Below are 25,551 nucleotides of genomic sequence, written 5' to 3'. Positions count from 1 at the left end.
GTATAATTCTATCCAGTATAATTCTATCAAGTATAATTACATCCAGTATAATTCTATCCAGTATAATTATATCCAGTATAATTCTATCCAGTATAATTCTATCCAGTATAATTACATCCAGTATAATTACATCCAGTATAATTACATCCAGTATAATTCTATCCAGTATAATTACATCCAGTATAATTCTATCCATAATCATTCTATCCAGTATAATTCTATCCAGTATAATTACATCCATCATCTGTATATCCACAATCATTCTATCCAGTATAATTACATCCAGTATAATTCTATCCAGTATAATTCTATCCAGTATAATTCTATCCAGTATAATTCTATCCAGTATAATTACATCCAGTATAATTCTATCCAGTATAATTCTATCCAGTATAATTACATCTAGTATAATTACATCCAGTATAATTCTATCCAGTATAATTACATCCAGTATAATTCTATCCATAATCATTCTATCCAGTATAATTCTATCCAGTATAATTCTATCCAGTATAATTACATCCAGTATAATTACATCCAGTATAATTACATCCAGTATAATTCTATCCAGTATAATTACATCCAGTATAATTCTATCCAGTATAATTACATCCAGTATAATTCTATCCATAATCATTATATCCATAATCATTATATCCAGTCTAATTCTATCCATAATCATTCTATCCTGTATAATTCTATCCATAATCATTCATTCCAGTATAATTCTATCCAGTAGAATTCTATCCAGTAGAATTATATCCATAATCATTATATCCAGTGTAATTCAATCCATAATCAGTCTATCCAGTATAATTATATCCATAATCATTCTATCCAGTATAATTATATCCACAAACATTCTATTCATTCTAATTATATACAGTATCAGTATATCCATAATCATTCTATCCAGTATAATTCTAACCATAATCATTCTATCCAGTATAATTATATCCACAATCATTCTATTCATTCTAATTATATACAGTATCAGTATATCCATAATCATTCTATCCAGTATAATTCTAACCATAATAATTATATCCAGTATAATTATATCCATAATCATTCTATCCAGTATAATTATATCCACAATCATTCTATTCATTCTAATTATATCCATAATCATTCTATCTAGTATAATTCTAACCATAATCATTCTATCCAGTATAATTCTATCCAGTCTAATAATATCCAGGATAATTCTATCCATAGTCATTCTATCCAGTATAATTATATCAATAATCATTCTATCCAGAATAAATCTACTCAGTATAATTCTATCCAGTACATTTCTATACGTAATCATTCTATCCTGTATAATTCTATTCAGTATATTCCTCTTTAAGGAATACCTAGGATAGGATAAAGTAATCCTTCTCACCCCCTTAAAAGATTTAGATGCACTATTGTAAAGTGGCTGTTCCACTGGATGTCATAAGGTGAATGCACCAATTTGTAAGTCGCTCTGGATAAGATCTGCTAAATGACTTAAATGTAAATGTAAATGTAATTATATCCATAATCATTATATCCTGTATAATTCTATCCAGTATAAATCTTACCATAATCATTATATCCAGTATAATTCTCTTCAGTATAATTATATCCATAATCATTATATCAGGAATAAATCTACTCAGTGTAAATATATACATAATCATTCTATCCAGTCTAATTCTATGCTGTGTAATTCGATCCAGTCTAATTCTATCCATAATCATTATAGCCAGACTAATTATATCTAGTATAATTCTATACATAATCATTCTATCCTGTATAATTTTATCCAGTATAATTATATCCATAATCATTCTATCCAGTATAATTATATCTATAATCATTCTAACCAGTATAATTATATCCACAATCATTATATATAGTATAATTATATCCAGTATAATTCGATCCAGTATAATTCTATCCATAATCATTCTATCCAGTATATTTCTATCCAGTATAATTCCATCCAGTATAATTCTATCCTGTATAATTCTATCCATAGTCATTCTATCCAGTATAATTATATCAATAATCATTCTATCCAGAATAAATCTACTCAGTATAATTCTATCCAGTATAATTCTATCCAGTATAATTCTATCCAGTAAATGTCTATACGTAATCATTCTATCCTGTATAATTATATCCACAATCATTATATCCTGTATAATTCTATCCAGTATAAATATTACCATAATCATTCTATCAGGAATAAATCTACTCAGTGTAAATATATACATAATCATTCTATCCTGTATAATTATATCCACAATCATTATATCCAGTATAATTCTCTTCAGTATAATTATATCCATAATCATTCTATCAGGAATAAATCTACTCAGTGTAAATATATACATAATCATTCTATCCAGTCTAATTCTGTCCAGTATAATTCGATCCAGTCTAATTCTATGCAGTGTAATTCGATCCAGTCTAATTCTATCCATAATCATTATATCCAGTCTAATTATATCTAGTATAATTCTATACATAATCATTCTATCCTGTATAATTCTATCCATAATCATTCTATCCTGTATAATTATATCCAGTCTAATTATATCCAGTATAATATGCATAATCATTATATTCTGTCTAATTCAATCCACTCTAATTATATCCATAATCATTCTATCCAGTATAATTCTATCAAGTATAATTCTATCAAGTATAATCCTATCCATAATCATTCTATCAAGTATAATTATTTCAAGTATATTTCTATCCAGTATAATACTATCCAGTATAATTCTATCCAGTCTAATTCTATCGAGTCTAATTCTATCGAGTCTAATTCTATCCAGTATAATTCTATCCAGTATAATTCTATCCAGTATAATTCTATCCAGTATAATTCTATCCATAATCATTCTATCCTGCATAATTCTATCCATAATCATTGTATCCAGTCTAATTCTATTCAGTATAATTATATCCATAATCATTCTATCCAGTATAATTCTATCCAGTATAATTCTATCCATAATCATTCTATCCAGTATAATTATATCAATAAACATTCTATCCAGTATAATTCTATCCAGTATAATTCTTTCCATAATCATTCTATCCAGTATAATTCTATCCAATATAATGATTTCCATAATCATTATATCCAGTATAATTCTATCCATAATCATTCATTCCAGTATAATTCTATCCAGTATGATTATATCCAGTATAATTCTATCCATAATCATTCTATCCAGTATAATTATATTCAGTATAATTATATCCATAATCAATATATCCAGTCTAATTCTAACCATAATCATTCTATCCAGTATAATTCTATCCAGTCTAATTCAGTCCAGTATAATTCTATCCATAATCATTATATTCTGTCTAATTCAATCCAGTATAATTCTATCCATAATCATTCTAACCTGTATAATTCAATCCATAATCTATCCATCATAACTCTATCCAGAATAAATCTACTCAGTATAATTCTATCCATAATTATTCTATCCAGCAAACATCTATCTATATAGTATAAATCAATCCAGTATAATTCTATCCATAATCATTCTATCCAGCATAACTCTATCCAGAATAAATCTACTCAGTATAATTCTATCCATAATCATTCTATCCAGTAAAATTCTATTAAGTATAATTATATCCAGTATAATTATATCCGGTATAATTATATCCAGTCTAATTATATCCAGTCTAATTATATCCAGTATAATTCTATCCAGTAAAATTATATCCAGTATATTTCTATCCAGTCTAATTATATCCAGTCTAATTATATCCAGTGTAATTCAATCCATAATCAGTCTATCCTGTATAATTCTATCCAGTATAATTATATCCACAATCATTCTATTCATTCTAATTATATACAGTATCAGTATAATTCTATCCAGTATAATTCTATCCATAATCATTCTATCCCGTATAATTCTATCCAGCATAATTCTATCCAGTATAAATCTCTCCAGTAAAATTCTATCCATAATCATTCTATCCAGTATATTTCTATCCAGTATAATTATATCCAGTATAATTCTATCCATAATCATTCTATCCAGTATAATTCTATCCAGTATAATTCCATCCAGTATAATTCTATCCTGTGTAATTCTATCCATAATCATTCTATCCAGTATAATTATATCAATAATCATTCTATCCAGAATAAATCTACTCAGTATAATTCTATCCAGTATAATTCAATCCAGTATAATTCTATCCATAACCATTCTATCCAGTATAATTCTGTCCATAATCATTCTATCCTGTATAATTATATCCAGTATAATTATATCTATAATCATTCTATCCACAATCATTCTATCCAGTATAATTCGATCCAGTATAGTTATATCCATAATCATTCTATTCATTCTAATTATATACAGTATCAGTATATCAATAATCATTCTATCCAGTATAATTCTATCCAGTAGAATTATATCCAGTAGAATTATATCCATAATCATTATATCCAGTCTAATTCTATCCATAATCATTGTAACCAATATAATTATATCCAGTCTAATTCTATCCAGTAAAATTCTATCCATAATCATTGTAACCAATATAATTATATCCAGTCTAATTCTATCCAGTAAAATTCTATCCAGTAAAATTCTATCCAGTATAATTCTATCCAGTATATTTCTATCCAGTATAATTATATCCAGTATAATTCTATCCATAATAATTCCATCCAGTATAATTCTATCCAGTATAATTCCATCCAGTATAATTCTATCCATAATCATTCTATCCAGTATAATTATATCAATAATCATTCTATTCAGAATAAATCTACTCAGTATAATTCTATCCAGTATAATTCTATCCATAATCATTCTATCCAGTATAATTCTATCCATCATAATTCTATCCAGTATAATTCTCTCCAGTAAAATTCTATCCATAATCATTCTATCCAGTATATTTCTACCCAGTATAATTATATCCAGTATAATTATATCCATAATCATTCTATCCAGTATATTTCTATCCAGTATAGTTCCATCCTGTATAATTCTATCCATAGTCATTCTATCCAGTATAATTATATCAATAATCATTCTATCCAGAATAAATCTACTCAGTATAATTCTATCCAGTATAATTCTTTCCATAATCATTATATCCATAATCATTATATCCAGTCTAATTCTATCCATAATCATTCTATCCTGTATAATTCTATCCATAATCATTCATTCCAGTATAATTCTATCCAGTAGAATTCTATCCAGTAGAATTATATCCATAATCATTATATCCAGTGTAATTCAGTCCATAATCAGTCTATCCAGTATAATTATATCCATAATCATTCTATCCAGTATAATTATATCCACAAACATTCTATTCATTCTAATTATATACAGTATCAGTATATCCATAATCATTCTATCCAGTATAATTCTAACCATAATCATTCTATCCAGTATAATTATATCCACAATCATTCTATTCATTCTAATTATATACAGTATCAGTATATCCATAATCATTCTATCCAGTATAATTCTAACCATAATCATTCTATCCAGTATAATTATATCCACAATCATTCTATTCATTCTAATTATATACAGTATCAGTATATCCATAATCATTCTATCCAGTATAATTCTAACCATAATAATTATATCCAGTATAATTATATCCATAATCATTCTATCCAGTATAATTATATCCACAATAATTCTATTCATTCTAATTATATCCATAATCATTCTATCTAGTATAATTCTAACCATAATCATTCTATCCAGTATAATTCTATCCAGTCTAATAATATCCAGGATAATTCTATCCATAGTCATTCTATCCAGTATAATTATATCAATAATCATTCTATCCAGAATAAATCTACTCAGTATAATTCTATCCAGTATAATTCTATCCAGTATAATTCTATCCAGTACATTTCTATACGTAATCATTCTATCCTGTATAATTCTATTCAGTATATTCCTCTTTAAGGAATACCTAGGATAGGATAAAGTAATCCTTCTCACCCCCTTAAAAGATTTAGATGCACTATTGTAAAGTGGCTGTTCCACTGGATGTCATAAGGTGAATGCACCAATTTGTAAGTCGCTCTGGATAAGAGCGTCTGCTAAATGACTTAAATGTAAATGTAAATTTAATTATATCCATAATCATTATATCCTGTATAATTCTATCCAGTATAAATCTTACCATAATCATTATATCCAGTATAATTCTCTTCAGTATAATTATATCCATAATCATTATATCAGGAATAAATCTACTCAGTGTAAATATATACATAATCATTCTATCCAGTCTAATTCTGTCCAGTATAATTCGATCCAGTCTAATTCTATGCTGTGTAATTCGATCCAGTCTAATTCTATCCATAATCATTATAGCCAGACTCATTATATCTAGTATAATTCTATACATAATCATTCTATCCTGTATAATTTTATCCAGTATAATTATATCCATAATCATTCTATCCAGTATAATTATATCTATAATCATTCTAACCAGTATAATTATATCCACAATCATTATATATAGTATAATTATATCCAGTATAATTCGATCCAGTATAATTCTATCCATAATCATTCTATCCAGTATATTTCTATCCAGTATAATTCCATCCAGTATAATTCTATCCTGTATAATTCTATCCATAGTCATTCTATCCAGTATAATTATATCAATAATCATTCTATCCAGAATAAATCTACTCAGTATAATTCTATCCAGTATAATTCTATCCAGTATAATTCTATCCAGTAAATGTCTATACGTAATCATTCTATCCTGTATAATTATATCCACAATCATTATATCCTGTATAATTCTATCCAGTATAAATATTACCATAATCATTCTATCAGTAAATCTACTCAGTGTAAATATATACATAATCATTCTATCCTGTATAATTATATCCACAATCATTATATCCAGTATAATTCTCTTCAGTATAATTATATCCATAATCATTCTATCAGGAATAAATCTACTCAATGTAAATATATACATAATCATTCTATCCAGTCTAATTCTGTCCAGTATAATTCGATCCAGTCTAATTCTATGCAGTGTAATTCGATCCAGTCTAATTCTATCCATAATCATTATATCCAGTCTAATTATATCTAGTATAATTCTATACATAATCATTCTATCCTGTATAATTCTATCCATAATCATTCTATCCTGTATAATTATATCCAGTCTAATTATATCCAGTATAATATGCATAATCATTATATTCTGTCTAATTCAATCCACTCTAATTATATCCATAATCATTCTATCCAGTATAATTCTATCAAGTATAATTCTATCAAGTATAATCCTATCCATAATCATTCTATCAAGTATAATTATTTCAAGTATATTTCTATCCAGTATAATACTATCCAGTATAATTCTATCCAGTCTAATTCTATCGAGTCTAATTCTATCGAGTCTAATTCTATCCAGTATAATTCTATCCAGTATAATTCTATCCAGTATAATTCTATCCATAATCATTCTATCCAGTCTAATTCTATCCAGTATATTTCTATCCATAATCATTCTATCCAGTCTAATTCTATCCAGTATAATTATATCCAGTATAATTCTATCCAGTCTAATTCTATCCAGTATAATTCTATCCAGTATAATTCTATCCATAATCATTCTATCCTGCACAATTCTATCCATAATCATTGTATCCAGTCTAATTCTATTCAGTATAATTATATCCATAATCATTCTATCCAGTATAATTCTATCCAGTATAATTCTATCCATAATCATTCTATCCAGTATAATTATATCAATAAACATTCTATCCAGTATAATTCTATCCAGTATAATTCTTTCCATAATCATTCTATCCAGTATAATTCTATCCAATATAATGATTTCCATAATCATTATATCCAGTATAATTCTATCCAGTATAATTCTATCCAGTATAATTATACCCAGTATAATTATATCCAGTACAATTATATCCATAATCATTCTATCCAGTATAATTCTATCCAGGAAAATTATATCCATAATCATTCTATCCAGCATACTTTTACATAGTATAATTATATCCAGTGTAATTCAATCTATAATCATTATTTCCAGTATAATTCTATCCAGATTAATTATATCCAGTATAATTCTATTCAGAATAATTATATCTATAATCATTTTATCCAATAGAATTATACTGGATATAATTCAATCTATAATCTTTCTATCCAGAATAATTCTATCCAGTATTATTCTATCCAGTATAATTCAATCTATAATCTTTCTATCCAGAATAATTACATCCAGTATAATTATATCCAATATCATTCTATCCAGTATAGTTCAATCTATAATCTTTCTATCCAGAATAATTCTATCCAGTATAATTCTATACATAATCATTCTATACAGTATAATTCTATCCAGTCTAATTCTATCCAGTATAATTCTATACATAATCATTCTATACAGTATAATTCTATCCAGTCTAATTCTATCCAGATGAATTATATCCAGTATAATTCTATACATAATCATTCTATACAGTATAATTCTATCCAGTCTAATTCTATCCAGTATAATTCTATACATAATCATGCTATACAGTATAATTCTATCCAGTCTAATTCTATCCAGTATAATTCTATACATAATCATTCTATACAGTATAATTCTATCCAGTCTAATTCTATCCAGATCAATTATATCCAGAATAATTATATCTATAATCTTTCTATCCAGAATAATTATATCCAGTATTAATCTATCCAGTATAATTAAATCTATAATCTTTCTATCCAGAATAATTCTATCCAGTATAATTCTATCCATAATCATTCTATCCAGTCTAATTCTATCCAGTATATTTCTATCCATAATCATTCTATCCAGTCTAATTCTATCCAGTCTAATTATATCCAGTCTAATTCTATCCAGTATAATTCTATCCAGTATAATTCTATCCAGTATAATTCTATCCATAATCATTCTATCCTGCATAATTCTATCCATAATCATTGTATCCAGTCTAATTCTATTCAGTATAATTATATCCATAATCATTCTATCCAGTATAATTCTATCCAGCATAATTCTATCCATAATCATTCTATCCAGTATAATTATATCAATAAACATTCTATCCAGTATAATTCTATCCAGTATAATTCTTTCCATAATCATTCTATCCAGTATAATTCTATCCAATATAATGATTTCCATAATCATTATATCCAGTATAATTCTATCCAGTATAATTCTATCCAGTATAATTATACCCAGTATAATTATATCCAGTACAATTATATCCATAATCATTCTATCCAGTATAATTCTATCCAGGAAAATTATATCCATAATCATTCTATCCAGCATACTTTTACATAGTATAATTATATCCAGTGTAATTCAATCTATAATCATTATTTCCAGTATAATTCTATCCAGATTAATTATATCCAGTATAATTCTATTCAGAATAATTATATCTATAATCATTTTATCCAAAAGAATTATACTGGATATAATTCAATCTATAATCTTTCTATCCAGAATAATTCTATCCAGTATTATTCTATCCAGTATAATTCAATCTATAATCTTTCTATCCAGAATAATTACATCCAGTATAATTATATCCAATATCATTCTATCCAGTATAGTTCAATCTATAATCTTTCTATCCAGAATAATTCTATCCAGAATAATTCTATCCAGTATAATTCTATACATAATCATTATATACAGTATAATTCTATCCAGTCTAATTCTATCCAGTATAATTCTATACATAATCATTCTATACAGTATAATTCTATCCAGTCTAATTCTATCCAGATGAATTATATCCAGTATAATTCTATACATAATCATTCTATACAGTATAATTCTATCCAGGAAAATTATATCCATAATCATTCTATCCAGCATACTTTTACATAGTATAATTATATCCAGTGTAATTCAATCTATAATCATTATTTCCAGTATAATTCTATCCAGATTAATTATATCCAGTATAATTCTATTCAGAATAATTATATCTATAATCATTTTATCCAATAGAATTATACTGGATATAATTCAATCTATAATCTTTCTATCCAGAATAATTATATCCAGTATTATTCTATCCAGTATAATTCAATCTATAATCTTTCTATCCAGAATAATTACATCCAGTATAATTATATCCAATATCATTCTATCCAGTATAGTTCAATCTATAATCTTTCTATCCAGAATAATTCTATCCAGAATAATTCTATCCAGTATAATTCTATACATAATCATTCTATACAGTATAATTCTATCCAGTCTAATTCTATCCAGTATAATTCTATACATAATCATTCTATACAGTATAATTCTATCCAGTCTAATTCTATCCAGATGAATTATATCCAGTATAATTCTATACATAATCATTCTATACAGTATAATTCTATCCAGTCTAATTCTATCCAGTATAATTCTATACATAATCATGCTATACAGTATAATTCTATCCAGTCTAATTCTATCCAGTATAATTCTATACATAATCATTCTATACAGTATAATTCTATCCAGTATAATTCTTTCCATAATCATTCTATCCAGTATAATTCTATCCAATATAATGATTTCCATAATCATTATATCCAGTATAATTCTATCCAGTATAATTCTATCCAGTATAATTATACCCAGTATAATTATATCCAGTACAATTATATCCATAATCATTCTATCCAGTATAATTCTATCCAGGAAAATTATATCCATAATCATTCTATCCAGCATACTTTTACATAGTATAATTATATCCAGTGTAATTCAATCTATAATCATTATTTCCAGTATAATTCTATCCAGATTAATTATATCCAGTATAATTCTATTCAGAATAATTATATCTATAATCATTTTATCCAACAGAATTATACTGGATATAATTCAATCTATAATCTTTTCTATCCAGAATAATTCTATCCAGTATTATTCTATCCAGTATAATTCAATCTATAATCTTTCTATCCAGAATAATTACATCCAGTATAATTATATCCAATATCATTCTATCCAGTATAGTTCAATCTATAATCTTTCTATCCAGAATAATTCTATCCAGAATAATTCTATCCAGTATAATTCTATACATAATCATTCTATACAGTATAATTCTATCCAGTCTAATTCTATCCAGTATAATTCTATACATAATCATTCTATACAGTATAATTCTATCCAGTCTAATTCTATCCAGATGAATTATATCCAGTATAATTCTATACATAATCATTCTATACAGTATAATTCTATCCAGTCTAATTCTATCCAGTATAATTCTATACATAATCATGCTATACAGTATAATTCTATCCAGTCTAATTCTATCCAGTATAATTCTATACATAATCATTCTATACAGTATAATTCTATCCAGTCTAATTCTATCCAGATCAATTATATCCAGAATAATTATATCTATAATCTTTCTATCCAGAATAATTATATCCAGTATTAATCTATCCAGTATAATTAAATCTATAATCTTTCTATCCAGAATAATTCTATCCAGTATAATTCTATCCATAATCATTCTATCCAGTCTAATTCTATCCAGTATATTTCTATCCATAATCATTCTATCCAGTCTAATTCTATCCAGTATAATTATATCCAGTCTAATTCTATCCAGTATAATTCTATCCAGTATAATTCTATCCAGTATAATTCTATCCATAATCATTCTATCCTGCATAATTCTATCCATAATCATTGTATCCAGTCTAATTCTATTCAGTATAATTATATCCATAATCATTCTATCCAGTATAATTCTATCCAGCATAATTCTATCCATAATCATTCTATCCAGTATAATTATATCAATAAACATTCTATCCAGTATAATTCTATCCAGTATAATTCTTTCCATAATCATTCTATCCAGTATAATTCTATCCAATATAATGATTTCCATAATCATTATATCCAGTATAATTCTATCCAGTATAATTCTATCCAGTATAATTATACCCAGTATAATTATATCCAGTACAATTATATCCATAATCATTCTATCCAGTATAATTCTATCCAGGAAAATTATATCCATAATCATTCTATCCAGCATACTTTTACATAGTATAATTATATCCAGTGTAATTCAATCTATAATCATTATTTCCAGTATAATTCTATCCAGATTAATTATATCCAGTATAATTCTATTCAGAATAATTATATCTATAATCATTTTATCAAAAGAATTATACTGGATATAATTCAATCTATAATCTTTCTATCCAGAATAATTCTATCCAGTATTATTCTATCCAGTATAATTCAATCTATAATCTTTCTATCCAGAATAATTACATCCAGTATAATTATATCCAATATCATTCTATCCAGTATAGTTCAATCTATAATCTTTCTATCCAGAATAATTCTATCCAGAATAATTCTATCCAGTATAATTCTATACATAATCATTATATACAGTATAATTCTATCCAGTCTAATTCTATCCAGTATAATTCTATACATAATCATTCTATACAGTATAATTCTATCCAGTCTAATTCTATCCAGATGAATTATATCCAGTATAATTCTATACATAATCATTCTATACAGTATAATTCTATCCAGGAAAATTATATCCATAATCATTCTATCCAGCATACTTTTACATAGTATAATTATATCCAGTGTAATTCAATCTATAATCATTATTTCCAGTATAATTCTATCCAGATTAATTATATCCAGTATAATTCTATTCAGAATAATTATATCTATAATCATTTTATCCAATAGAATTATACTGGATATAATTCAATCTATAATCTTTCTATCCAGAATAATTCTATCCAGTATTATTCTATCCAGTATAATTCAATCTATAATCTTTCTATCCAGAATAATTACATCCAGTATAATTATATCCAATATCATTCTATCCAGTATAGTTCAATCTATAATCTTTCTATCCAGAATAATTCTATCCAGAATAATTCTATCCAGTATAATTCTATACATAATCATTCTATACAGTATAATTCTATCCAGTCTAATTCTATCCAGTATAATTCTATACATAATCATTCTATACAGTATAATTCTATCCAGTCTAATTCTATCCAGATGAATTATATCCAGTATAATTCTATACATAATCATTCTATACAGTATAATTCTATCCAGTCTAATTCTATCCAGTATAATTCTATACATAATCATGCTATACAGTATAATTCTATCCAGTCTAATTCTATCCAGTATAATTCTATACATAATCATTCTATACAGTATAATTCTATCCAGTATAATTCTTTCCATAATCATTCTATCCAGTATAATTCTATCCAATATAATGATTTCCATAATCATTATATCCAGTATAATTCTATCCAGTATAATTCTATCCAGTATAATTATACCCAGTATAATTATATCCAGTACAATTATATCCATAATCATTCTATCCAGTATAATTCTATCCAGGAAAATTATATCCATAATCATTCTATCCAGCATACTTTTACATAGTATAATTATATCCAGTGTAATTCAATCTATAATCATTATTTCCAGTATAATTCTATCCAGATTAATTATATCCAGTATAATTCTATTCAGAATAATTATATCTATAATCATTTTATCCAACAGAATTATACTGGATATAATTCAATCTATAATCTTTCTATCCAGAATAATTCTATCCAGTATTATTCTATCCAGTATAATTCAATCTATAATCTTTCTATCCAGAATAATTACATCCAGTATAATTATATCCAATATCATTCTATCCAGTATAGTTCAATCTATAATCTTTCTATCCAGAATAATTCTATCCAGAATAATTCTATCCAGTATAATTCTATACATAATCATTATATACAGTATAATTCTATCCAGTCTAATTCTATCCAGTATAATTCTATACATAATCATTCTATACAGTATAATTCTATCCAGTCTAATTCTATCCAGATGAATTATATCCAGTATAATTCTATACATAATCATTCTATACAGTATAATTCTATCCAGTCTAATTCTATCCAGTATAATTCTATACATAATCATGCTATACAGTATAATTCTATCCAGTCTAATTCTATCCAGTATAATTCTATACATAATCATTCTATACAGTATAATTCTATCCAGTCTAATTCTATCCAGATCAATTATATCCAGAATAATTATATCTATAATCTTTCTATCCAGAATAATTATATCCAGTATTAATCTATCCAGTATAATTAAATCTATAATCTTTCTATCCAGAATAATTCTATCCAGTATAATTCTATCCAGTATCATTCTATCCAGTATAGTTCTGTTGAGTATAATTATATCCAGTAGAATTATATCTGGGCAGGGGCAAGGGGTACGATTAGGATTAGGGGATATGTGTTTGATCTGTGTGCACTGTGACTGCTGCTAAATGAATTGTCTCATTGAGGACATTCTGTACACATTTAATGAATCGGAATTCTCATCAATTGTTGCCCTTGCCGATACCCCTCGCCCCTCCCCCAGCCCCCATTCTCTACCCCTTACCCCTGCCCATACTCCCTACCCCTCAGTCCTGCCCCTGCAGATACACCTCGCCCCTGCCCCATACCCCTGCCCATACTCCCTACCCCTCAGTCCTGCCCCTGCCCATACACCTCGCCCCTGCCCCATACCCCTGCCTCATACCCCCTGCCCATACCCCTGCCCCATACCCCTGCCTCCTGCCCATTACCTCCTCGCCCTTACCCCTGCTCGTACCCGTTGCCCCCTGCCCCTGCCCATACCCCTGCTTCTACTCCTTGACCATAACCCCTCGCCTCTGCCCTCTGCAGTGCCCCCTGATCCTGGCAGTGCCCAGTGTCAATGGTGGTGCCCTCTAACCTTTTTCCTCCTCTGGGCACTGCTGGAGATCTTGTCTGGTGTGACCCCCAGGTCAGACAGAACCTTGGCGATGCCCCTCGCGTCCACCCCACAGTTAGGAGCCACGTTACTTTCACAGCGTCTGTGTACATTCACCTTACAGACTGAGAGAGAGACCATGGTTACATCACATGTTCATTCACCTTACAGACTGAGAGAGAGACCATGGTTACTGACTGAGAGAGACCATGGTTACTGACTGAGAGAGTTCATGGTTACATCACATGTTCATTCACCTTACAGACTGAGAGAGACACCATGGTTACTGACTGAGAGAGACCATGGTTACTGACTGAGAGAGACCATGGTTACCTCACATGTTCATTCACCTTACAGACTGAGAGTTCATGGTTACATCACATGTTCATTCACCTTACAGACTGAGAGAGACATCATGGTTACTGACTGAGAGAGACCATGGTTACACAACATGTGCATTCACCTTACAGACTGAGAGAGAGACCATGGCTACTGACTGAGAGAGACCATGGTTACTGACTGAGAGAGACCATGGTTACCTCACATATTCATTCACCTTACAGACTGAGAGAGAGACCATGGTTACAGACTGAGAGAGAGACCATGGTTACTGACTGAGAGAGACCATGGTTACTGACTGAGAGAGAACATAGTTACCTCACACTTTCATTTACCTTACAGACTGAGAGAGAGACCATGGTTACAGACTGAGAGAGAGACCATGGTTACTGACTGATAGAGAAACCATGGTTACAGACAGAGAGAGACCATGGTTACAGACTGAGAGAGAGACCATGGTTACAGACTGAGAGAGACCATGGTTACTAACTATGAGAGACCATGGTTACCTAACATGTTCATTCACCTTACAGACTGAGGGAGAGACAATGGTTACAGACTGAGAGAGAGACCATGGTTACTCACTGAGAGAGACCATGGTTACTGACTGAGAGAGTTCATGGTTACATCACATGTTCATTCACCTTACAGACTGAGAGAGACACCATGGTTACTGACTGAGAGAGACCATGGTTACTGACTGAGAGAGACCATGGTTACCTCACATGTTCATTCACCTTACAGACTGAGAGTTCATGGTTACATCACATGTTCATTCACCTTACAGACTGAGAGAGACATCATGGTTACTGACTGAGAGAGACCATGGTTACACAACATGTGCATTCACCTTACAGACTGAGAGAGAGACCATGGCTACTGACTGAGAGAGACCATGGTTACTGACTGAGAGAGACCATGGTTACCTCACATATTCATTCACCTTACAGACTGAGAGAGATACCATGGTTACAGACTGAGAGAGAGACCATGGTTACTGACTGAGAGAGACCATGGTTACTGACTGAGAGAGAACATAGTTACCTCACACTTTCATTTACCTTACAGACTGAGAGAGAGACCATGGTTACAGACTGAGAGAGAGACCATGGTTACTGACTGATAGAGAAACCATGGTTACAGACAGAGAGAGACCATGGTTACAGACTGAGAGAGAGACCATGGTTACAGACTGAGAGAGACCATGGTTACTAACTATGAGAGACCATGGTTACCTAACATGTTCATTCACCTTACAGACTGAGGGAGAGACAATGGTTACAGACTGAGAGAGAGACCATGATTACTCACTGAGAGAGACCATGGTTACCTCACATGTTCATTCCCCTTACAGACTGAGAGACCATGGTTACATCACATGTTCATTCACCTTACAGACTGAGAGAGACACCATGGTTACTGACTGAGAGAGACCATGGTTACTGACTGAGAGAGACCATGGTTACCTCACATGTTCATTCACCTTACAGACTGAGAGTTCATGGTTACATCACATGTTCATTCACCTTACAGACTGAGAGAGACATCATGGTTACTGACTGAGAGAGACCATGGTTACACAACATGTGCATTCACCTTACAGACTGAGAGAGAGACCATGGCTACTGACTGAGAGAGACCATGGTTACTGACTGAGAGAGACCATGGTTACCTCACATATTCATTCACCTTACAGACTGAGAGAGAGACCATGGTTACAGACTAAGAGAGAGACCATGGTTACTGACTGAGAGAGACCATGGTTACTGACTGAGAGAGAACATAGTTACCTCACACTTTCATTTACCTTACAGACTGAGAGAGAGACCATGGTTACAGACTGAGAGAGAGACCATGGTTACTGACTGATAGAGAAACCATGGTTACAGACAGAGAGAGACCATGGTTACAGACTGAGAGAGAGACCATGGTTACAGACTGAGAGAGACCATGGTTACTAACTATGAGAGACCATGGTTACCTAACATGTTCATTCACCTTACAGACTGAGGGAGAGACAATGGTTACAGACTGAGAGAGAGACCATGGTTACTCACTGAGAGAGACCATGGTTACCTCACATGTTCATTCCCCTTACAGACTGAGAGAGAGACCATGGTTACATCACATGTTCATTCACCTTACAGACTGAGAGAGAGACCATGGTTACTGACTGAGAGAGACCATGGTTACAGACTGAGAGAGAGACCATGGTTACTGACTGAGAGAGACCACGGTTACCTCACATGTTCATTCACCTTACAGACTGAGAGAGAGACCATGGTTACTGACTGAGAGAGACCATGGTTACTGACTGAGAGAGACCATGGTTACCTCACATGTTCATTCACGTTACAGACTGAGAGAGACCATGGTTACATCACATGTTCATTCACCTTACAGACTGAGAGAGACACCATGGTTACTGTCTGAGAGAGACTATGGTTACACCACATGTGCATTCACCTTACAGACTGAGAGAGAGACCATGGTTACTGACTGAGAAAGACCATGGTTACCTCACACTTTCATTCACATTACAGACTGAGAGAGAGACCATGGTTACAGACTGAGAGAGAAACCATGGTTACAGACAGAGAGAGACCATGGTTATAGACTGAGAGAGAGACCATGGCTACTGACTGAGAGAGATACCATGGTTACTGACTGAGAGAGACCATGGTCACCTCACATATTCATTCACCTTACAGACTGAGAGAGAGACCATGGTTACTGACTGAGAAAGACCATGGTTACCTCACACTTTCATTCACCTTACAGACTGAGAGAGAGACCATGGTTACAGACTGAGAGAGAAACCATGGTTACAGACAGAGAGAGACCATGGTTATAGACTGAGAGAGAGACCATGGTTACAGACTGAGAGAGACCATGGTTACTGACTATGAGAGACCATGGTTACCTCACATGTTCATTCACCTTACAGACTGAGAGAGAGACCATGGTTACAGACTGAGAGAGAGACCATGGTTACTGACTGAGAGAGACTATGGTTACTTACTGAGAGAGACCATGGTTACCTCACATGTTCATTCACCTTACATACTGAGAGAGAGACCATGGTTACCTCACATGTTCATTCACCTTACAGACTGAGAGAGACATCATGGTTACAGACTGAGAGAGAGACCATTTTTACTGACTGAGAGAGACCATGGTTACTGACTTAGAGAGACCATGGCTACCTCACATGTTCATTCACCGTACAGACTGAGAGATAGACCATGGTTACAGACTGAGATAGAGAGAGTCCATGGTTATGGACTGAGAGAGACACCATGGTTACTCACTGAGAGAGACCATGGTTACCTCACATGTTCATTCACCTTACAGACTGAGAGAGAGACCATGGTTACTGACTGAGAGAGACCATGGTTACAGACTGAGAGAGAGACCATGGTTACTGACTGAGAGAGACCATGGTTACTGACTGAGAGAGACCATGGTTACCTCACATATTCATTCACCTTACAGATTGAGAGAGAGACCATGCTTACAGACTGAGAGAGAGACCATGGTTACTGACTGAGAGACCATGGTTACTGACTGAGAGAGACCATGGTTACTGACTGAGAGAGACCATGGTTACCTCACATATTCATTCACCTTACAGACTGAGAGAGAGACCATGGTTACAGACTGAGAGAGAGAGACCATGGATACTGACTGATAGAGAAACCATGGTTACAGACAGAGAGAGACCATGGTTACCTCACATGTTCATTCACCTTACAGACTGAGAGAGAGACCATGGTTACTGACTGAGAGAGACCATGGTTACAGACTGAGAGAGACCATGGTTACTGACTGAGAGAGACCATGGTTACTGACTGAGAGAGACCATGGTTACCTCACATGTTCATTCACCTTACAGGCTGAGAGAGAGAGACCATGGTTACACCACATGTGCATTCACCTTACAGACTGAGAGAGAGACCATGGCTACTGACTGAGAGAGAGACCATGGTTACTGACTGAGAGAGACCATGGTTACCTCACATACTCATTCACCTTACAGACTGGGAGAGAGACCATGGTTACAGACTGAGAGAGAGAGACCATGGATACTGACTGATAGAGAAACCATGGTTACAGACAGAGAGAGACCATGGTTACCTCACATGTTCATTCAACTTACAGACTGAGAGAGAGACCATGGTTACCTCACATGTTCATTCACCTTACAGACTGAGAGAGACACCATGGTTACAGACTGATAGAGAAACCATGGTTACAGACAGAGAGAGACCATGGTTATAGACTGAGAGAGAGACCATGGTTACAGACTGAGACAGACCATGGTTACTGACTATGAGAGACCATGGTTACCTCACATGTTCATTCACCTTACAGACTGAGAGACAGACCATGGTTACAGACTGAGAGAGAGACCATGGTTACTGACTGAGAGAGGCCATGGTTACTGACTGAGAGAGACACCATGGTTACAGACTGAGAGAGAGACCATGGTTACAGACTGAGAGAGAGACCATGGTTACTGACTGAGAGAGACCATGGTTACCTCACACTTTCATTCACCTTACAGACTGAGAGAGAGACCATGGTTACTGACTAATAGAGAAACCATGGTTACAGACAGAGAGAGACCATGGTTACAGACTGAGAGAGAGACCATGGTTACAGACTGAGAGAGACCATGGTTACTGACTGAGAGAGACCATGGTTACTGACTGAGAGAGACCATAGTTACTCACTGAGAGAGACCTTGGTTACCTCACATGTTCATTCACCTTACAGACTGAGAGAGAGACCATGGTTACTGACTAATAGAGAAACCATGGTTACAGACAGAGAGAGACCATGGTTACTGACTGATAGAGAAACCATGGTTACAGACAGAGAGAGACCATGGTTACAGACTGAGAGAGAGACCATGGTTACAGACTGAGAGAGACCATGGTTACTAACTATGAGAGACCATGGTTACCTAACATGTTCATTCACCTTACAGACTGAGGGAGAGACAATGGTTACAGACTGAGAGAGAGACCATGGTTACTCACTGAGAGAGACCATGGTTACCTCACATGTTCATTCCCCTTACAGACTGAGAGAGAGACCATGGTTACATCACATGTTCATTCACCTTACAGACTGAGAGAGAGACCATGGTTACTGACTGAGAGAGACCATGGTTACAGACTGAGAGAGAGACCATGGTTACTGACTGAGAGAGACCACGGTTACCTCACATGTTCATTCACCTTACAGACTGAGAGAGAGACCATGGTTACTGACTGAGAGAGACCATGGTTACTGACTGAGAGAGACCATGGTTACCTCACATGTTCATTCACGTTACAGACTGAGAGAGAGACCATGGTTACATCACATGTTCATTCACCTTACAGACTGAGAGAGACACCATGGTTACTGTCTGAGAGAGACTATGGTTACACCACATGTGCATTCACCTTACAGACTGAGAGAGAGACCATGGTTACTGACTGAGAAAGACCATGGTTACCTCACACTTTCATTCACATTACAGACTGAGAGAGAGACCATGGTTACAGACTGAGAGAGAAACCATGGTTACAGACAGAGAGAGACCATGGTTATAGACTGAGAGAGAGACCATGGCTACTGACTGAGAGAGATACCATGGTTACTGACTGAGAGAGACCATGGTCACCTCACATATTCATTCACCTTACAGACTGAGAGAGAGACCATGGTTACTGACTGAGAAAGACCATGGTTACCTCACACTTTCATTCACCTTACAGACTGAGAGAGAGACCATGGTTACAGACTGAGAGAGAAACCATGGTTACAGACAGAGAGAGACCATGGTTATAGACTGAGAGAGAGACCATGGTTACAGACTGAGAGAGACCATGGTTACTGACTATGAGAGACCATGGTTACCTCACATGTTCATTCACCTTACAGACTGAGAGAGAGACCATGGTTACAGACTGAGAGAGAGACCATGGTTACTGACTGAGAGAGACTATGGTTACTTACTGAGAGAGACCATGGTTACCTCACATGTTCATTCACCTTACATACTGAGAGAGACCATGGTTACCTCACATGTTCATTCACCTTACAGACTGAGAGAGAGACCATTTTTACTGACTGAGAGAGACCATGGTTACTGACTTAGAGAGACCATGGCTACCTCACATGTTCATTCACCGTACAGACTGAGAGATAGACCATGGTTACAGACTGAGATAGAGAGAGTCCATGGTTATGGACTGAGAGAGACACCATGGTTACTCACTGAGAGAGACCATGGTTACCTCACATGTTCATTCACCTTACAGACTGAGAGAGAGACCATGGTTACTGACTGAGAGAGACCATGGTTACAGACTGAGAGAGAGACCATGGTTACTGACTGAGAGAGACCATGGTTACTGACTGAGAGAGACCATGGTTACCTCACATATTCATTCACCTTACAGATTGAGAGAGAGACCATGCTTACAGACTGAGAGAGAGACCATGGTTACTGACTGAGAGACCATGGTTACTGACTGAGAGAGACCATGGTTACTGACTGAGAGAGACCATGGTTACCTCACATATTCATTCACCTTACAGACTGAGAGAGAGACCATGGTTACAGACTGAGAGAGAGAGACCATGGATACTGACTGATAGAGAAACCATGGTTACAGACAGAGAGAGACCATGGTTACCTCACATGTTCATTCACCTTACAGACTGAGAGAGAGACCATGGTTACTGACTGAGAGAGACCATGGTTACAGACTGAGAGAGACCATGGTTACTGACTGAGAGAGACCATGGTTACTGACTGAGAGAGACCATGGTTACCTCACATGTTCATTCACCTTACAGGCTGAGAGAGAGAGACCATGGTTACACCACATGTGCATTCACCTTACAGACTGAGAGAGAGACCATGGCTACTGACTGAGAGAGAGACCATGGTTACTGACTGAGAGAGACCATGGTTACTGACTGAGAGAGACCATGGTTACCTCACATACTCATTCACCTTACAGACTGGGAGAGAGACCATGGTTACAGACTGAGAGAGAGAGACCATGGATACTGACTGATAGAGAAACCATGGTTACAGACAGAGAGAGACCATGGTTACCTCACATGTTCATTCAACTTACAGACTGAGAGAGAGACCATGGTTACCTCACATGTTCATTCACCTTACAGACTGAGAGAGACACCATGGTTACAGACTGATAGAGAAACCATGGTTACAGACAGAGAGAGACCATGGTTATAGACTGAGAGAGAGACCATGGTTACAGACTGAGACAGACCATGGTTACTGACTATGAGAGACCATGGTTACCTCACATGTTCATTCACCTTACAGACTGAGAGACAGACCATGGTTACAGACTGAGAGAGAGACCATGGTTACTGACTGAGAGAGGCCATGGTTACTGACTGAGAGAGACACCATGGTTACAGACTGAGAGAGAGACCATGGTTACAGACTGAGAGAGAGACCATGGTTACTGACTGAGAGAGACCATGGTTACCTCACACTTTCATTCACCTTACAGACTGAGAGAGAGACCATGGTTACTGACTAATAGAGAAACCATGGTTACAGACAGAGAGAGACCATGGTTACAGACTGAGAGAGAGACCATGGTTACAGACTGAGAGAGACCATGGTTACTGACTGAGAGAGACCATGGTTACTGACTGAGAGAGACCATAGTTACTCACTGAGAGAGACCTTGGTTACCTCACATGTTCATTCACCTTACAGACTGAGAGAGAGACCATGGTTACTGACTAATAGAGAAACCATGGTTACAGACAGAGAGAGACCATGGTTACAGACTGAGAGAGAGACCATGGTTACAGACTGAGAGAGACCATGGTTACTGACTGAGAGAGACCATGGTTACTGACTGAGAGAGACCATAGTTACTCACTGAGAGAGACCTTGGTTACCTCACATGTTCATTCACCTTACAGACTGAGAGAGAGACCATAGTTACTCACTGAGAGAGACCTTGGTTACCTCACATGTTCATTCACCTTACAGACTGAGAGAGAGACCATAGTTACTCACTGAGAGAGACCTTGGTTACCTCACATGTTCATTCACCTTAGAGACTGAGAGGGAGAACATGGTTACATCACATGTTCATTCACCTTACAGACTGAGAGAGACATCATGGTTACAGACTGAGAGAGAGACGATTTTTACTGACTGAGAGAGACCATGGTTACTGACTTAGAGAGACCATGGCTACCTCACATGTTCATTCACCGTACAGACTGAGAGATAGACCATGGTTACAGACTGAGATAGAGAGAGTCCATGGTTATGGACTGAGAGAGACACCATGGTTACCTCACATGTTCATTCACCTTACAGACTGAGAGAGAGACCATGGTTACATCACATGTTCATTCACCTTACAGACTGAGAGAGAGACCATGGTTACTGACTGAGAGAGACCATGGTTACAGACTGAGAGAGACCACGGTTACTGATTTAGAGAGACCATGGTTACCTCACATGTTCATTCACCTTACAGGCTGAGAGAGAGAGACCATGGTTACACCACATGTGCATTCACCTTACAGACTGAGAGAGAGACCATGGCTACTGACTGAGAGAGAGACCATGGTTACTGACTGAGAGAGACCATGGTTACTGACTGAGAGAGACCATGGTTACCTCACATACTCATTCACCTTACAGACTGGGAGAGAGACCATGGTTACAGACTGAGAGAGAGAGACCATGGATACTGACTGATAGAGAAACCATGGTTACAGACAGAGAGAGACCATGGTTACCTCACATGTTCATTCAACTTACAGACTGAGAGAGAGACCATGGTTACCTCACATGTTCATTCACCTTACAGACTGAGAGAGACACCATGGTTACAGACTGATAGAGAAACCATGGTTACAGACAGAGAGAGACCATGGTTATAGACTGAGAGAGAGACCATGGTTACAGACTGAGACAGACCATGGTTACTGACTATGAGAGACCATGGTTACCTCACATGTTCATTCACCTTACAGACTGAGAGACAGACCATGGTTACAGACTGAGAGAGACCATGGTTACCTCACATGTTCATTCACCTTACAGACTGAGAGAGAGACCATGATTACCTCACATGTTCATTCACCTGACAGACTGAGCGAGACACCATGGTTACAGACTGAGAGAGACCATGGTTACTGACTGAGAGAGACCATGGTTACTGACTGAGAGAGACCATGGTTACTGACTGAGAGAGACCATGGTTACCTCACATATTCATTCACCTTACAGATTGAGAGATAGAACATGCTTACAGACTGAGAGAAAGACCATGGTTACTGACTGAGAGACCATGGTTACTGACTGAGAGAGACCATGGTTACCTCACATATTCATTCACCTTACAGACTGAGAGAGAGACCATGGTTACAGACTGAGAGAGAGAGACCATGGATACTGTTTGATAGAGAAACCATGGTTACAGACAGAGAGAGACCATGGTTACCTCACATGTTCATTCACCTTACAGACTGAGAGAGACACCATGGTTACAGACTGATAGAGAAACCATGGTTACAGACAGAGAGAGACCATGGTTATAGACTGAGAGAGAGACCATGGTTACTGACTGAGAGAGACCATGGTTACTCACTGAGAGAGACCATGGTTACCTCACATGTTCATTCACCTTACAGACTGAGAGACAGACCATGGTTACAGACTGAGAGAGAGACCATGGTTACTGACTGAGAGAGACCATGGTTACTCACTGAGAGAGACCATGGTTACCTCACATGTTCATTCACCTTACAGACTGAGAGAGAGACCATGATTACCACACATGTTCATTCACCTTACAGACTGAGCGAGACACCATGGTTACAGACTGAGAGAGAGACCATGGTTACTGACTGAGAGAGACCATGGTTACTGACTGAGAGAGACCATGGTTACTGACTGAGAGAGAGACCATGGTTACTGACTGAGAGAGACCATGGTTACTGACTGAGAGAGACCATGGTTACTCACTGAGAGAGACCTTGGTTACCTCACATGTTCATTCACCTTACAGACTGAGAGAGACATCATGGTTACTGACTGAGAGAGACCGTGGTTACTGATTGAGAGAGAAACCATGGTTACATACTTAGAGAGAGACAATGGTTACAGACTGAGAGAGAGACCATGGTTACAGACTGAGACAGACCATGGTTACTGACTATGAGAGACCATGGTTACCTCACATGTTCATTCACCTTACAGACTGAGAGACAGACCATGGT

General features: G+C 34.5%; 1 protein-coding gene across 1 annotated transcript in view; it reads right to left on the bottom strand.

The window, feature by feature from the left end:
- LOC115122545 (protein kinase C epsilon type-like) overlaps positions 1-25,551 on the bottom strand; it is a 72,282-nt gene that overhangs the window by 28,719 nt on the left and 18,012 nt on the right. The window contains exon 4 of the mRNA XM_065015512.1: positions 14,899-15,041. Within this exon, the coding sequence (XP_064871584.1) occupies positions 14,899-15,041 (143 nt within the window). The remainder of the gene's footprint in view (positions 1-14,898; positions 15,042-25,551) is intronic.

The sequence above is a fragment of the Oncorhynchus nerka genome, unplaced genomic scaffold (assembly GCF_034236695.1).
Source record: "Oncorhynchus nerka isolate Pitt River unplaced genomic scaffold, Oner_Uvic_2.0 unplaced_scaffold_1402, whole genome shotgun sequence".
Lineage (NCBI taxonomy): Eukaryota > Metazoa > Chordata > Actinopteri > Salmoniformes > Salmonidae > Oncorhynchus > Oncorhynchus nerka.
This window is presented reverse-complemented; position numbering and strand designations above follow the sequence as displayed.